Below are 16,666 nucleotides of genomic sequence, written 5' to 3' on the forward strand. Positions count from 1 at the left end.
ACCCACTCTGCCCCCAGGAAGTAGATGGGAAATACCTGGCTCTCTCTGCGAATTTCAGCTGGGAACCATGGTGGTGGGAATAAAGCACAGACTTGATCTGCGGGACCTGCAGCTCTTGGAGCACTCACTCACTCAGCGCAGGGCCCATGCAGGGAGGGCCCACACGTGAACCCCGGTGAAAGCAGTCCCCAGGGCTCAGGAAGAAGTTATCATTATTTGCAGATGACATGATACTGTACATAGAAGACCGCAAAACTCTACCAAAAGACTTCTAGATTTAATAACCAAATTCAGTAGCACAACTGGATACAAAATCAACACTCAAAAATCAATAGCATTCCTACAGACAAACAAGAAACTCACTGAGAAAGAAACAGGGAACCAACAACTTTCACAATAGCATCTACAAAAATGAAACACCTAGGATCTAAAACAACACTGAGATTCCATCTCACTCCAGAAAGAATGGCTATTATCCAGAAGTTAACCAGTAACAAATGCTGGTAGGGCTGTGGGGAAAAGGGAACCCTTTTCCACTGTTGGTGAGAATGCAGACTGGTGCAACCACTGTGGAAATGTGTGTAGTTTCCTCAAAAACTAGGACTAGCCATTCCATTCAACGTGGCTATTCCTCTTCGTGGTATCTTCCAAAAAATTTAAAAGCATCATACTACAGTGATATATGCACATCCATGTCTATAGCCGCACAGTTTGTAATAGCTAAATCTTGGAAACAGCTCAAATGCCTATCAACTGATGAATGGATAAAGAAGATGTGTCTTCTTAATACAATGGAGTACTACTGTGTGATAAAGAAGGATAAGCTTGAGATACTTCTAACTAAATGGACGCACCTTCAGGCCATACTCTTCAGTGAAATAAACTGTACATACATATGTAAATGCTGTACTGTTTCTCTGATTTGCAAAACCAAAAGGGTAAACAAAGACCCAAATGTACCCTAGATATTTAAAGCAGGAAAAAATGTTCAATTGGGAAGGGGAACTGGGGTTGGGGGGAAGGGGGAAAGATAGGAAAAGAAAATGAGAAAAGGAAAAGGACCAAAATATATAATAGATATTTTGAAATAGGAAGAAAATGTTTAAATGGGAAGGAGTACTAGGGAGGGGTGAGGGAAAAAAGAAGGAAGGGAAAAGAAAAAATGAGAAAAGAAGGAAAAATGGAAGCAAAGCTTTTGTAAATAGGGAAGGGAAAAGGAGTTGGAGGGAGGGGAATGGGGAAAAAATGAACAAGTTATATCATGTACAGGTACAAATTCCCTATAATGAATGTGATCATTATGTTTATCTAAAATGTACCAATAAACACAATTAATTAAAAAAGAAACTAATTTCTGGACTGGGGATGTAGCTAGGTGGTAGACTGTTTGGCTGGAATGTGTGAACCCATGGGTGGCAAAGGAAGAAGGTAGAGAAGGAGATAGGGTAGGGGGAGAAGAAGAACAAATAAAGAGGAAGAGGATAAGGAAGAGGAGAAAGCAAGAATTAGAAGAAACTTGTTAAACCACAGAATTTTTACAACACAAATATATATGTATATATTTATCTATGTATATAAACACAGCCACATATACACATACATCTTACCACTGATACAAGACACAATAGCTAACCTACCACAATATATTGCTTTAACTTTGAAAAAAAGTATTTCCCAAAGTACACTGTCCTGATCATTCATATAATTTAACAAAATCAGCTGTGGCATGAATTAGAGGGACGGATAAAACAATTAATGGTCAATACTTTCCTTCTTATACTGATACATTCTGTAATTTGAAAACAAAATCATATTACCAATATCAAGGATGAATATTCAGGAGTAACAACTTGTTAAAGGAGAGCAACAAGAACATTAAAAAATGTAATCTTATGGTAGAAATTTATAACTATTCCTTGCCATTATTACAACAAAATTTCAGACATTCAGGACAAATACGCTCCCTCAGATGAAAATAACCTCTAGAATTAAACATCTCTTTCCAATAAATAGAAAAAAAAGTGAGTAAAAAAAATTAGTCAGCAAATACATGCAAACCACCATTTTCGTCATTAAAAAAATATAAGCCAAACATGGTAATTAGATAGTTGTACCTCTCTGAACATTTCTGTTCATAGCTTAACAGAAGAGAATCACTGAGGAGAAAGCTCACTGGTAATTTTAAAAACCTCTCCACATCATTCTGATGGGTAGCCAGAATTGCGATTAACACAGACTTGATTTTTGTGGATTTATCACCCTGATGAATAACCTCAAAGACCCACGACACATGGTGATTTACACTGAGCTAGACAGTAAGGTGAGGAGAGCTGCTGGCTGAGCATCCCTACCCCATCACAACTCTGTTGCTATCTGTCATGGCCCCTGTAATATATTTGTAAAGGAAAAGTCAACATTTATTTGTATTTTTTAAAAAGGCAGTAAGAAAGTGCTACAACTGACAGAAATGAGAGCAGCAAACTTTAGAAGGGTATTTATGGTAAAATGTTTGATATGATCTATTACAGATTTTCATTTAATACAAACATGATAAAAATATATAGCTATCCTTTATGTATTAAAAATCTAGTTCTAGATAACCTGCCTAATTGAACTGGTTTCCCTCTTCATATCTTTTTTTTTTTTTTTTTTTTTTTTTTTTTTTTGGTTTTTCTGCGGTACCGGGAACCGAACTCACGACCTTGCGCTTGCCAGGCAGGCGCTTTTGCCGCTAAGCTAAATCCCCAGCCCCTGCTCTTCATATCTTTGCTCATAATTTAATCTCTGTCTTTCTTTTCACTCTTCTCCCCTTCCTTTTTTATAGTGGTGGAGATTGAACCTAGGGGTCTTGCACATACTAGGTGAGGGCTCTACCATGGAGCTATGCCCATAGCTACAGTATAACTTTTCAAAGTTTTAGAGACACGTAACAGTTTCCTCAGATTTACTCCTAATCAGTCTAACTTTACTAGTCTTATGACCTAACTAGAAAGATGTTTGTTATAAAAGGGCTTCAGAGTAAAAACAAGCATTAATTTTAATTGATCATGAACAAATGCCAGTAAATACAGAATTCTGAAAACTAGGGGATCTAGTATGTATAATCACCTCACTGTAGTTATACAGAAACAATTCCTTTGTATCTGGCAGTATGAAAAAACTAAGAAGTGAATGTTTATCAAAAAGTTCTGAACCTCGGTAATAATAAGCAGAAAAGTCACTGATTGTCCACATTACCTTAAGTCTTTAAAAACTTTATTCTATCATTTAATGAAATTCTTTAACTTAAGGTATTAAAAAAAGTTATTCTATAATACATTCTGTCAAGCGTTTATTAGAGATCAAAACTATATAAAGTGAGTGCTAAGTAAGTACTTTTATGATATTTGTCCAACTGAGAAATGAATTCACATTGTTTTATTATAAAGACATGTAACTAAACATTTCCCTACCCTGCATTCTTCTGCTTAAAAAGCATCAGGTGACATGTATAGTGAAAAAAGGAAAACCAGTACCACTCACCAATACTCAACTGACCAATAAAATGATCACACAGCTTTTGGTAATGGGTGGTATAAAACAGAAATCTCTTATTTCAATGTAGATAAAATTACTGACAATTTAAGGTCTCAATTTAGAATATATGATGACGATGGATGCTAGAGAGAAGTATAACGTTCCACTCACATTCCTATTATTAATTGGGTGGGAACTAGGTAGATTTTCATGGTCTGGTCTTTAAATCTATGATTCCATATAATATACTAACACTGAGATTTGCACTTTGGGCAAACTTACAGGTTAAAAGACTCAACATATTAAAAGGTTAACATTAAATTATGCTAACCACTGATTTCAGATTATAATTAGGATATGCTGATATATATGTTTCATTTCCTTTATAACATTAACCAACCTTGGTATTTCATCTTCTTCCCACCTAAAGAAGGTACCAGCAAGGGAATTTCCTGATAACCGATCCTTGGGTGATCTAGTTGCAGTCAATGCATTACCTAGGAGTAAAAGGTAAATTTAAATAAATTCTACTTTTACTTTGTATGTAATTAACCCTTTAAGTAAAATAATATACAACCTATGTGAGTAGTTTCTAAAATTATGCCCTAAAAATTCATACATATACAGAAATATGGATATACAGTTGAGAGTAATGGTTCCAAACTAAGAGTTGGGGGGAAAGCGGGAAAAAGTATTTGTAATATATGGATATGAGGGAGAAATGGCTATATTTTCATAGCACAATAAAAGTGTGACATATCTGAATGTACTACTATATACTTAAAATTTCATTTGAAGGTTTAAGATGTAACTCAGTGACACACTTGCCTATTATACATCAGTACAGCAAAAAAAAAAAGTTTCAATCTTACTTGAAAAATAAAGAATTATGAATTTTTAGACTTTAAATTCCTAGGGTACTCTGTATAGGTCTCAACTAAAATTCTAGTGGAAATTTCTTAATAAATTCAAAACATGAACAATAATACCTGCACAAAAACAAAATACCAAAGCATTCCACAAGTAATAGAAGTAACTGAATAGAAAGCTGGGGCAAATGTGAATACAAGCTGACTTGCATTTGAAGAGGACACTACATCTACCTGCTTAGAAGTCACTAGAGCTCACACTTCAGAAACAAATTTCTGCACCTTTTTGTTATCTCTTGTGGGGATTTATATTTTCAAATGGAAGTTGAATGAATACATCAAAAAAACGTAACATTAAAGAAAGATTTTACAATTTATAAGTAAATCTAATACATTGATTTCATTAGTTAGCTTAATCACAACATGGTATGATTAGAAGGAGATAAGGTACTACCAAGAAAACACATATCAAAACAAGCAACTCATTTTATATACAGTCAGAAGGTTTTTTTTGTTGTGTTTTTGGTACCAGGAATTGAACTCAGGACCTTGCTCTTGCCAGGCAGGTGCTGTGCCACTGAGCTATGTCTCCGGCCCTCACTCAGAAGTTTCAAAAAGCTTTGCTACAGCACAACAGAGCATTTGTAAGAAATTACTCCACAACTTCTGAATTACAACATAAACTTTAATTATTTTCTAACATATTTATATGAATAAAAAGCAGCCACAAGTTTACTGACTGAGTTACCAATCACATTATAAAGGTGCTAATTTTAGATCTGGGGATATAGGTCAGTGGTAGAGTACTTACCTAACATTAGTGAGGTGAGCACCAAAGAAAACAAAACAAAACATAAAAATTTAACTCACTTTACTTACACTGTGTATTATTTCAGCATATTTCCCTAAAGAATATTAAAGCTTCCTCAAGTATTATATTTACATATAATTTCTTTCCAAATATAGATGTTAAAGAAACAATATAAAATTCCTGTAGAGTGTTCAAAATATTTCTCCACTACAGTACTTCTATATGCCTCACTTTAATATTATGTTATGTATGTATGCAGTAGACATCTATTTTACCAGAAGCTCTTGGAGTTTAACTGCAATGTGTCTGAGATAACATGACAAAACAAAGCACAAAACACATTTGCCTACTCATTCCATAATTGCGGTACAACTTTTTATGTTAAACCAAACAAAAAAAATTCACATGATGAATGAAGATGTTAATTTTATTTCATCACACTGCTTTTAATTTCTAATTAAATTTCACGTAATTCTGCTTTTGCATTTGTAATAACGTTGCTTTTTAAAAATCCTTCTAATTATTATTCTGAACTATCTAGCTTTTATAAGCAATTCCTTCTAATTACCATTAAAAAGTACCTAGCTTTTATAAGTAAGATGGCTTATATATATGTTTGCAAATTCAAACTTCTCTTGTGGTTTTTTACCTATTAGAGAAAAAAAGTCTTTTATAAATATCCACTATATATATGCTACAAACTTTTCAGTTCCTCAATCCTTAAACTCACAACTAGAGTTGACACTGATAGATGACTTGTTTTTCTTTTTCTCCCCTAATAACCCTTCATTTAATTTTAGATTTGAAGAAAAGCTGCAAGAACAGTAGACTGCACCATCCATCAGTCAGCTGATTCCTTTATATTTAACATTTTGTTACTGTGACACAATGAAGAAAGTGACGCAAGATCTCTATTAATTACACTATACATTGTATCTGAAATTTCACCAGTTTTTCCACTAATACCCTCTTTCAATTCAAGATCCAAGTAGTTACCATGAATTAGTTGCTATGTTTCCTCAGTCTCTTCTTATCTTGCCTTGTTTTTCCTGACCTTGATAGCAATGAGTACTGATAAAGTAATTTGTAGAATGATCTTCAGTCCGAATCTGATATTTTCTCACTGATTAGAATGGGCTTTTGGAAAACATACCAGAGATGAATGAATTGCCCTTTTTATTGAATCATATGAGAGGGTACCTACTATTCACAAGACATCACTGGTGACATTAACCTTAATCATATTGTTAAAAATTAGTCATGTATCTACCACACCAGTATTGTATAGAATAAATCCTTCACTCTAGCAGTAACGAATTTTAAGCAATAAAGTTTGGCCCCTGAATCAGTGTCCTAATTACACTACGTTCTTTCTTTTTTTTGGAACTGGAAATCAAACTCAGGACCCTGTGCTTGCCAGGAAGACACTATGCCACTGAGCTATATCCTTGGCCCTTAATCACTCTTGAATGATTCACACATTCTTTTTTTTTGTACTGGGGATTGAACCCGAAGTCTTTCTGTTGAGCTACATTCTCACCCCTTGCTAAATTCATCAGTTGCCCAAACTGGGCCAAACTTCTGATCTTCCTGCTTCAGCCTCCCAGAGTGCTGACATTACAGGCATGTATCACCACACTTGGCTATTCTGCCTTTTATAACAAGCCCAATATTTCTATGAAAGGAATATTTCAATTCTATATCTCTCAATATTAATTGAAGATAAATATCCATAACCCAAAACGTTTCATTCTATAAAACAGGACTTTTAAAATACTGTGCCTATTATTTGTAATGTATGAAGCAGGTTTTATACTATAAATGATGTTCAGGTAAAAGTTTTTCAAGTTTCAATAGTAATTTTTTTTTTTTTTTTTTGCTCTTTAGGAAAGAAAAAATATTTTTCCTAAGTAAACTTTCTAAAAGCCCCCTCACTATGTCTCCTTTGCAGTCAACAGTCTCTTCTCTTGTAGAACTTGGCAAATAATGATCTGTTTTACACTTCAATTGTTTTTGGCTTTTTAGAATGCCCTATGAATGAAATCATGTAATTTGTAGCCTTTTGACTCTAGCTTAATAAATCAATTTAAAAGTTCAATTGTGTGAATTAGTATCTGGTTTGGGGGGTCCTTGGGGGAGCGGATGAATTCAGGGTTTTTGCACTGAACTACATTCCTAGCCCTCTTGTAAATTTTTAAATTTGAGACCTGACCTTGATAAGCTGCTAAAATGCCCTGGCTGGGCACTGTCCTATGCCTCCCACATTGCTGGCATTTTAGGTGTGCAATACCAAGCCAGGTGTGAATCAAATCCTAATCCTATTTATCATTAAATAGTATCAGTTTATCCATTCCCCTGTTGATCAAACATCTTAGTTGCAATTATGAATAAAGTTGCTATAAAAGTTTGTATTCTGGTTCAGGTGAATTTAAATTTTGAAACACTTGAGTAGACATCAGCGGTGCAATTGCTAGGTCATATTAAATTTATATGTAACGTTATAAGAAACTGAAATTGTCTTCCAAATGGATTACTACTTTGCATTCCTAATAGCAATGAATAAGAACTGCCATTGTTTCACATCCTTACCAGAATTTGTTATCCTTAGTCTTTTGAATTTTAGCCATTCTTACAAGTCTACTGTGGGTAATTTTCACTTCCCTAATAACATAATACTGAAAAATCATCTTTTTAGGTAGTTGCCATCCTTATACATCCTGTTTGGTGACATGTCCCCAAGACTTTGGGAGCATTTTAAATCGAGCTGTTTGCTTGCTTGTTGTTGACTTTTAAGGATTCTTTATATTTATTTAATTTTTTGGTGTATGTGTGGTGCTGGGGATTGAACCCAGGACCTTACATATGCTAAGCAAGTGTTCCACCACTGCACTATATCCTTGTCTGCCTTTCTTTCTTTCTTCCTTTTTTTCTGCACGGGGAAGTCTTTTGTGACAGGGTCTCACTATGCAGTTCGGGCTGGCCTTGAGCTCTTTCGCGGTGAGAGAGAAAACATTACAGCATTTAGAACATTAGAGCCAGAAGAAAAATGGTTTTGTTTTGTAAAAAGAGCAAGAATCCAATGAGAATAAAAGGATGCTAGTTCATTTGACCCAGAAATTCTGTTCCTAGGTATATGCCTAAGAGAAATGAAAATTTATGGCTCACAAAAACTTGTACATGAATATTAACAGCATAGCTCACAAGTCAAAAGTTGGAAACAATCCAACTGTCCATCAACTAATGCAAAGATAAATAAAATGTAGTACATCCAAATTACATAGTACTATTGGGCTATAAAAAGGAATAAAATACTGGTAAGTGCTACTACACAGACAAACATTAAGAATACCATGTTACATATAAATACTGTATGTTCTCACATTTTATCATTCTACTTGTATGAAATGAGCAGATTAAGTAAATATATAGAGATAAAAAAAGTATGTTAGTAGTTGCTTGGGGTGGGAGGCATGAAAAACTTGCAGGTGATTGCTACAGGTTTCTCTCAGAGGTGATAAAAATTTTCTGTGTTTACAATGATGTCTGCACAAATCTAAATATACTCAAAATTTTCAAATTATCCTATCTGCATGGGTGAATTATATGGTATGTAACAAGTATTTCAGTAATGCTGTTATAGAAAGTTTTCCTTAGAGATGCTTTTCCTGATAATCTCAAACCCTATTTTGCATATTTTATTTTATTCTTTATCTATTTAGGACTTATCTTCTAAATATATATTGATTATATAATATGTGATTAAAAGCCTTCACTGGAACTTGAAAATTAACCTTACTTTTCCTTCTTGCTTTTCGGAACTTGACAGCAGCCAGATTTATCAAATTCATTCCATAAAGATTGTAATCAATGAAGAGCTGTAGGAGGTAGGGAATATGTGCTTCATGAGGCTGGTAAAATTTATTCATAATGGCTCCACTTTGCAAAAGTTCACATATCCTAAATCAGGGGAAAAACACGTTATATATGTTCTCTAAGAAGTTCAGTGAAACAATGATTATACAAATGCATAAGCAAAACACCTATTAGCACATAAAATTTTCATTTAAATTTTATCAGAAATTTGTATATTAGAAGAAATTCAAAGTTTAAAAAAATCAAGATGTCAAAAAGTCTTTGAAAACATTTACAAATTACAGAAATGGTGCACAGACTACATAAAAATCCACAAAAGAAGTAAGAACTATTACTCAGAGATGTTACTATTATAGTATTTTCCTTTCCTGAGGTTTTTCCTTCTTGATATGGAATATAAGAAATACACAATTAAATAGTGGAAGTATTAAGAAGAAGAAGTATTAAATTTAGAAGAGATACGATCAGGGGTATAGAGGGGTTTGGGCAAGACCACCTTGGAAGGAAGTCTACTACAGGAAGAACTGGAGGTTCATCTCTTTCTCTGAAGGTGGGAAACGTTTCGTGTAAATGAAATTGTACAAGTCAAGGATCACTAGAAATAAGGCCCATTTGGGAACCACTCCACAAGGACTGTATCCTAGTGTTAAAGGCCTGAGTGAGAAGAGGGCTTAGAGAAGAAACAGAAACTAAATCTGGCAGAGTCTGTTATGACATTAACAGTGGGCATTTGCCTATGAAATGAACATCAAGAAAGTGAAATGACCTCATTAGCTGGAGAATACAAGTGTCTAAGAGGGAACACTTGAAGAGGATATTAGGGAAAAACTAAGATGATGGTAGGTGCAACAAGGACCTCCATAATCTACTGGTTTAGGACTACCTAGATGTGGAATGATGAGGTAAAAGGTGAGGTGGAACAGGAGGATGATACTTAGATGTCTTGATTAAGCAGCTGGCTGATGGTGCTATGTTTATTGAAATAGGAATGGAAGAAAAACAGGCTTGCTTGGGATTTGTCCTTGTTTTATTTCTTTTTTTGAGAGGAAATAAGGATAAACTCAGCTCTAGAAATACTGACATTTAGATATAGTGCAGTATTCCAGTAGATTTCTTTGATAATACTGGAAATAAATGACAATGAAGATTAGTATAAGAAGAATTTTATTAACAGGCAGAAGCAGCTAACATTTTTTTAAGCACTATGTACTGGATACTGTGCAAGTGCTTTAAATGGTTACTTAATCTCAAGTAATGCTCAGTGCAAGCCACAGTACTATTACCCACTTTATAAAAATTAAATCAAAATTAGGAAAAATCACACAAAAATTGGAAAAGCTAAAGTTCAAATCACATGTTCTTTGATTTGTGAGTCCTCACTCTTTTAACACAGTGAGTGCTATTCTATTTATCCAGTAGATGGTCTGATATACTGATCAAGAGCTCTGGAGGAAAATTTAGGTTACTAATATACACTGGAAGTCAAACACATAAAGATTAAGAAAACAAAATGAATGCATGGGAGTAGATAAGGCTGCAGAGAATGGAGAAAGAATAGGGGGAAAGATGAATGCTCAGGACAGAACCTTCAGAACCACCCAGATGTTAAAAGAGGTATCAGCAAAGCAGCAGAAATATGAATGATCAGATAGCAGAAAAACTAAAAGGAGGCTTGTGTCACAAAAGTGAACAGTTGAGTTTATGTGAGGACCTCATTAATAGTACCACAAAGTCAGAAAGACCAACAAATTTGATTCAGCAATCCAGAGGTCATCAGTGAAAGCTATTTCATTGGAATGGTTGGGGTACAAGCCATATTAGTGTTAACTAAATGGTGAATGAGACGAGAAATTGGATGCGCAAAATCTAGATAAATCTTTTAGGAAGGGCTATGACTATGAATGTGAATGTAAAATCAGCAATCTTGTTAAAATTTAAATGGAATGAGAAAGGGAAATGGGAATAACTGCTGGAAAAGGTCCTTGAAAAGATCAAAAGTCACCAATTGTGAGCCTCCAAGGTGAAGTGGCATAATCTCTTACACTGAATAGGCAAGAAGAAGAGAATATATGAAAAAAAAAAAAAATTATGTGTACTTGAAAGGAAATTTAAAAAACTTTTACTCCAATGAGTTTCAAACTGTTTTGCTTCCAGGACTCTTTTCCATTTTTGAAGAATTACAGAGAACACCACAGAGTTGTTGTTTACGTGCTTTATGTCTACTGATATTTACCATAATAAAAATTGAAAGAAATTTTAAGAAATTTCCTAGCTTAAAAATGCACTGATTGCTGCCATTAATAACATTTGTATGAAAAATAACTGTATTTTCCAAAGCAAAAACAATTTGGTAAGAAAAGAGGCACTATTACACAGAGAAATCTTTTAACAGAAGACAGCTGGGTTCTCACATCTGTTTCTGCTCAATTTGTTGCTATACTGATTTGGTTGAAAATGAAGAAAACCCAGTGTCACACAGAAATGTTGGAAAAACAAAGAGAAATATAATAGCCTTTTAGATAACTATCAGTATTCTTCTTCTTAGCTACTACATAGAAACTCAGTTTCTTAAAGGTTAGCTTTAACATGAAATCTGAAGCCAAACTGATGAAATTTCATACTCCATTACATTAACAATCTACTGGTCTATCTTGCATATTGAATACTTTCTTTTACTAAGGCACGATTTTCTAACACCAAATAAAGGTCACTGTGACAACAGAGATATACCATACTAAGTTATATAGATCTTTTAAATCTTCACTGAACAATACTATTTTTTTCTTTTTTTGAGACAGCGTCTCACTATGTAGTTCAGTCTAGCCTGCAACTTACTATGTAGCTAGCTCCACCTAGCCTCAAACTCAGTGATCCTCCTGCCTAAGTGTGCACTACCACATCTGGCTTGAAAGTTCTAATTTTATCATCAGCAACAAATACTGTGAGCTGTTTTCCTTGAATTAACAGGTCAACTTTACTCATTTTTGAGAGGCTATGTGCCAAATATGCAAATCACTAGAACTTTATTAGCTGTTCTTTCCAAGTAAAATGATGTTCCATTTAAAAAAATAGCTAGTAATCATAGTATTTCAGCATACAGATGTTTTTTGCTTACTTTCAGTTTTGACATTTAAAAATTACAAAGATGCATATCCTAGGATCAAGACTTAATAAAATTAACAACTTGCCTTTTCATGATATTCTCATTGCAAATTTTTCTTTTTTCTTTTTTTAAAACCTGTGCTTGGTGGTAGAAAAGCATGATTGCTACTTTAATGCCATTACCCTGATTTTACTCAACATGTCATCAGTTTTACTATCAGTGAACACAATGAAAAAGGCAAACCACATCTTATTATTTTATCAACATAATTTTGACCATACAGATCCTCTGAAAGGGTTTCAGGAGTTTTCATGCTTTCAGAACCACTGTTCTAAAATGATGGGTTCTGTTTTCTTTTAATAAAGTAAGAGGCAAAGCCCTAAGAGGGGCTTACTGTTTGAGTAAAGAGGGTAGAAAATGGTAAGGAAATATTAAAAAGAAAAAAAACAGAAGTATGACAGGGAAAGTAAAGGTCCAGGTAAAGCTGAAAACTGTAAATTTGTAGTAATACCAATCTATAATTATTTTTTCTCTTGTAGTGATCAGACACTAGGGATTGGTAGCAAAAAAAATAAATGGATCCAGATTGCTTCACATAGCAGACAAAAGAGTTAAGAAGATAAAGAACAGACGATGGAAAGGAAAGAAGTAAACAAAATGGGGTAGTAATAGTGGGGCCAAAGAAACTGAAGCTTAAAAACACAGTGAAATAACTCATAGACAGGGGGGAAAAAAAAAAAAAGGAAAAAAAACCCCACCCTAGAAAGGTTCTTATAGAGACATGAAAATATTCTAAAACTGAATTATAGCAATAGGTGGCTAGGGTACTGGAACCATATCAAGGAGATACTGAGGAATCAAGGAATAAAGAGGCTAGTTCCCAAATGATGTCTATGGTGTTCATTCACTAATTCAACAAACATTTATTCATTACTATGTTATAGGTACTATTCTAGGCACGGGGTATTCAGTAGCAAACAGTAGACAAAAATCTATATTCTTGTGGATTCTAGTATGACACCAACTATATACAAAATTTTAAAAAGAAAGTATGTACATGTCATATGTCATTATGTATACCTGTATGTATAAAAAACACCTACCAAATTCTCCTAAGTGACTTTTTCTAGAGAAGTTAAGAATGATGGTAGGGGTCCATGTATTAACACTTTTCATGAATATATAGCTAACATTTACATGACACTTCTAATGTAATTTACAAATATCAATCATCAGAAAAATGTATACTAGTATCAATCCTATTTAAAGATGAGGAACATAAGGCATAGAGATTAAATATCTTGCCTAAAGTCACCTAGGTCGTATATAGCAGAGCCAGATTTTGAATGTAGGAAACTGAATTTAGAGTCTAGACTCTTTAACATTCTATTAGTTAAATGTTATAAGAAATGACAGGGGAAAAGTATTTTCTTCTAGAAAATCATTCTTTTTCTTCACTGTAATGTACCACAATTTTGGGTTGTGTGTCTGAGTTATTTATTTATTTTTCTCCTATTTGTTACCCAGTACCTCCTGGCAGAGAATCTCCTAAAAAACGTAATTCCTAACATTCCTCCAAGCCTGCTTCTACCTCAGTCTATCACCATATATGGTGAAAACTCTTGTGAATCTGAAAGAATAATGAAATCCATATATGTGCCCTTCCCTGTTCTCAACTATCAAAGTTCTAGGACAGCGGAAAGAGCAAGTTTTCTGAAGGCAGGAACCATGCAAACTTTATTCATCACATTTACCCAGCAGCATCAAATAATGTAGGTGTTCTTTAAATATTTGTAAAAAAAAAAAAAGTGAATAAATCACTAATAAACTAAGAATTTGCAGATAAGCTGACTACATAACTTGAGCAAACTTACTGGAAATAGTAAAGTATTCAATTCTTACAGTTGCAGAGAGAAAATGGACTACATTTATACTGTATGTAGATTTTACTTTATAGGTTATTTAGAAAGAACTTACATATAGCATACATTACTTCTATTCTAGCACAACTTATGGATAAGAAAGAGAAAAATGACTTACATTTACTTTCTTACCACTGGGTATGTGTGAGATGGTAGAATTCACAGGATTGATGTTTACTCCATAGATATGAGAAAGTGACAAGAGGGAAACTGGTGCAATAATCATTTTGGTACTTCATGTGACAGAAGCTACTTTGGTAAGGACAGGGAGTCTGTAGGGAACCTAACTTTTACTGGTTATGCCAGATGAGACTAACTACTGGGATTAGGGCTAAAATTCAATAGACTATTGTACTCAATTGGCTCAATCCAGAGTAAATTTTATTTACTTGCTATCTGTGGATCTCATAGTTCTTTAACTCGTTCTAGAGAAACTCATTCAATTCTTGTCCTACCAAGTAGTTACCAATCAGAACCTACTATCTACTGGCAAAGGATGACCTATTAAAAACATACTTAGCAGTCCTCAAAGCCACATTTACCTTGGCTTGTCAAATGAAAATTCTTGTGAATCTGAAAGGATAATGAAATCTATAAACGTGTTCTTTTTGTTCTCAATAATCTGGGCTTTAGGATGACTCAGACGATAAGCTATAGGCTTAAGGGAAGACTAAGGGAAGAAAAAAAACAACCAAAGCCAACAAAAAACCCAATATAAAATTCTACTACATTTCAACAGAAATCAGAGTCAACAGGAGTAACAAAAAGCCTTCACATTCTATTCTTACTTTCACAAATTTCTGCTTGCTTTTAAATTAAGAAGCAAGTTTGTCTTTAGTACTGAACCTCTCTCTGGTCTGGCCAGCAGGGCACTAACCTATGAGAAAACTAACCATAAACGCTCTAAGAAAGAAGCAGATGGCCTATAAACCGGGGTCCTTCCACCTTGAAAAACGTCCTCTGCAGAGTCTAAGCCATGGGCCTCTCTATATACGTATGTATACATTTTATGATCTTCTCTTTAATACTGGTACAAACTATGTTAACATCTTTCTTCTAGCTTTTTATTAAAATATGATACTTATGTGATACTTATTCATATACTGGTTTCATTTAATGTGGTACCTTTTCACCATTGCAGGATTATAAAGATAGATCTTCATAAAGTGTCTTTCCTTCTCATGATAACCGTAAAAAGGCCTGAAATATAAGAAAGAGATATTTTAAATTATTTCCATCATTCAGAGATAAAATACAATTTATATCCCTAATTAGATTCAGCTGGTCTAATTGGCCTTATTTATATAATTCAGTCTTACTTATACTTAGTAATATCTAAAAAAATACTAAGAAAAAAGCCAAGAACTTTCAATTAAAGTATGAAATACTAAAGATGTTAAAATACCACTTTGAAAAAAAAGAACAGCAGACTATTTCTGCCTCAATCTCAATCATAACTCTATTAAAAAGGTGCTCTTGCCCACCTACCCACAATACCCTGGAAATAGCCAAGTAGTGTTTCCAGAGTGGTTTAGCCAACTACATTCCCTAGAAAGCACCCAGGTGGCCGGGGCAATCCTCCTATGCCTAGAAGAACTACTTAAACAGCCTGTTCACAAAAGCTTGGCTTATGGAGAGCTTGAAAAGCAGATGTCCGGCCACATCCACAGCCCTCAGACTTAGGAAAAAGCTGGGCAGACCTCCTTGATCGGGTTAATCCCTAGTAGTCCCATAAAATCACCACGGCAGCTCTTGGGCATTGACAGGAATACTGTCTGAGCCCACTGGTGCAGCCTGGCTCCTACACAGTTCTTAGACCAGTAATTTCAAACCTACGGTACAAATGTCACAGCAGGATGTTTATCACTGGAAGCTCTAAAAGGTTTGCCATCACTGCATTAGACACTGACAAACATGCCTTCCCATGTGCCACACCCCGCCGGGGACTACCAGGATGGCCCTGACCTAACATGACCCACATAAACAGAGGCACATCATCCCCAGAGCTACTACTACCAGCAAAATGCACATCCCCCAGGAGCTACTCCTCAGGTGGCAGTGCAATCTCACAAACCCTACAGCCTAGGAGACTGACAAGAGACATTGCTAGCATTGATTTGTGCTACAAAGGTTACACATATCATATCCAATCAAAACTCCAGAACGCATCAGCAGCAGAAAGTCTTTTTAAGTAAAAGTTACTCCATAAATTGGTATAGGCAACTACCTGATATACAAATACTAACACAGGGAAGCATGAAAAAACAAGTTAACATGACACTTTCAAAGAACAAAGCAACTGTTTACAACTGACTACAAAAAAAAAAGGAAATGAACAAATAGCCTGACAAAGACTTCAAAAAAAAACGATTTTAAGGAACCTTGACGAGATACAAGAGAATACAGACAACAAAAGGAAATTAGGGCCAGGTGTGGCGGTGCACAACTGTAATTCCAGCATTCCAGAGGCTGAAGCAGGAGGACTGCCGTAAATTCAAGGCCACTCTGAACTACATAGCAAAACTCAATCTCAAAAAGACAAAAGAGGGGCTGGGGATTTAGCTCAGCGGCA

The 16,666-nt window shown here is 34.6% G+C and overlaps 1 protein-coding gene across 6 annotated transcripts in view; it reads right to left on the reverse strand.

Annotated features, from left to right (window-relative positions):
• The window catches only part of Rev3l (REV3-like, polymerase (DNA directed), zeta, catalytic subunit), a 178,360-nt gene that overhangs the window by 94,847 nt on the left and 66,847 nt on the right, over positions 1–16,666 (reverse strand). For all 6 annotated transcript variants that reach the window (XM_005377902.2, XM_005377901.2, XM_005377904.2 and 3 more), the window contains 3 exons: positions 15,220–15,294; positions 8,993–9,153; positions 3,917–4,013 (listed from right to left, as the gene is read on the reverse strand). In XM_005377902.2, the coding sequence (XP_005377959.1) occupies positions 3,917–4,013; positions 8,993–9,153; positions 15,220–15,294 (333 nt within the window). The remainder of the gene's footprint in view (positions 1–3,916; positions 4,014–8,992; positions 9,154–15,219; positions 15,295–16,666) is intronic.

The sequence above is a fragment of the Chinchilla lanigera genome, unplaced genomic scaffold (genome assembly GCF_000276665.1).
Source record: "Chinchilla lanigera isolate Chin_1 unplaced genomic scaffold, ChiLan1.0 scaffold00010, whole genome shotgun sequence".
NCBI lineage: Eukaryota > Metazoa > Chordata > Mammalia > Rodentia > Chinchillidae > Chinchilla > Chinchilla lanigera.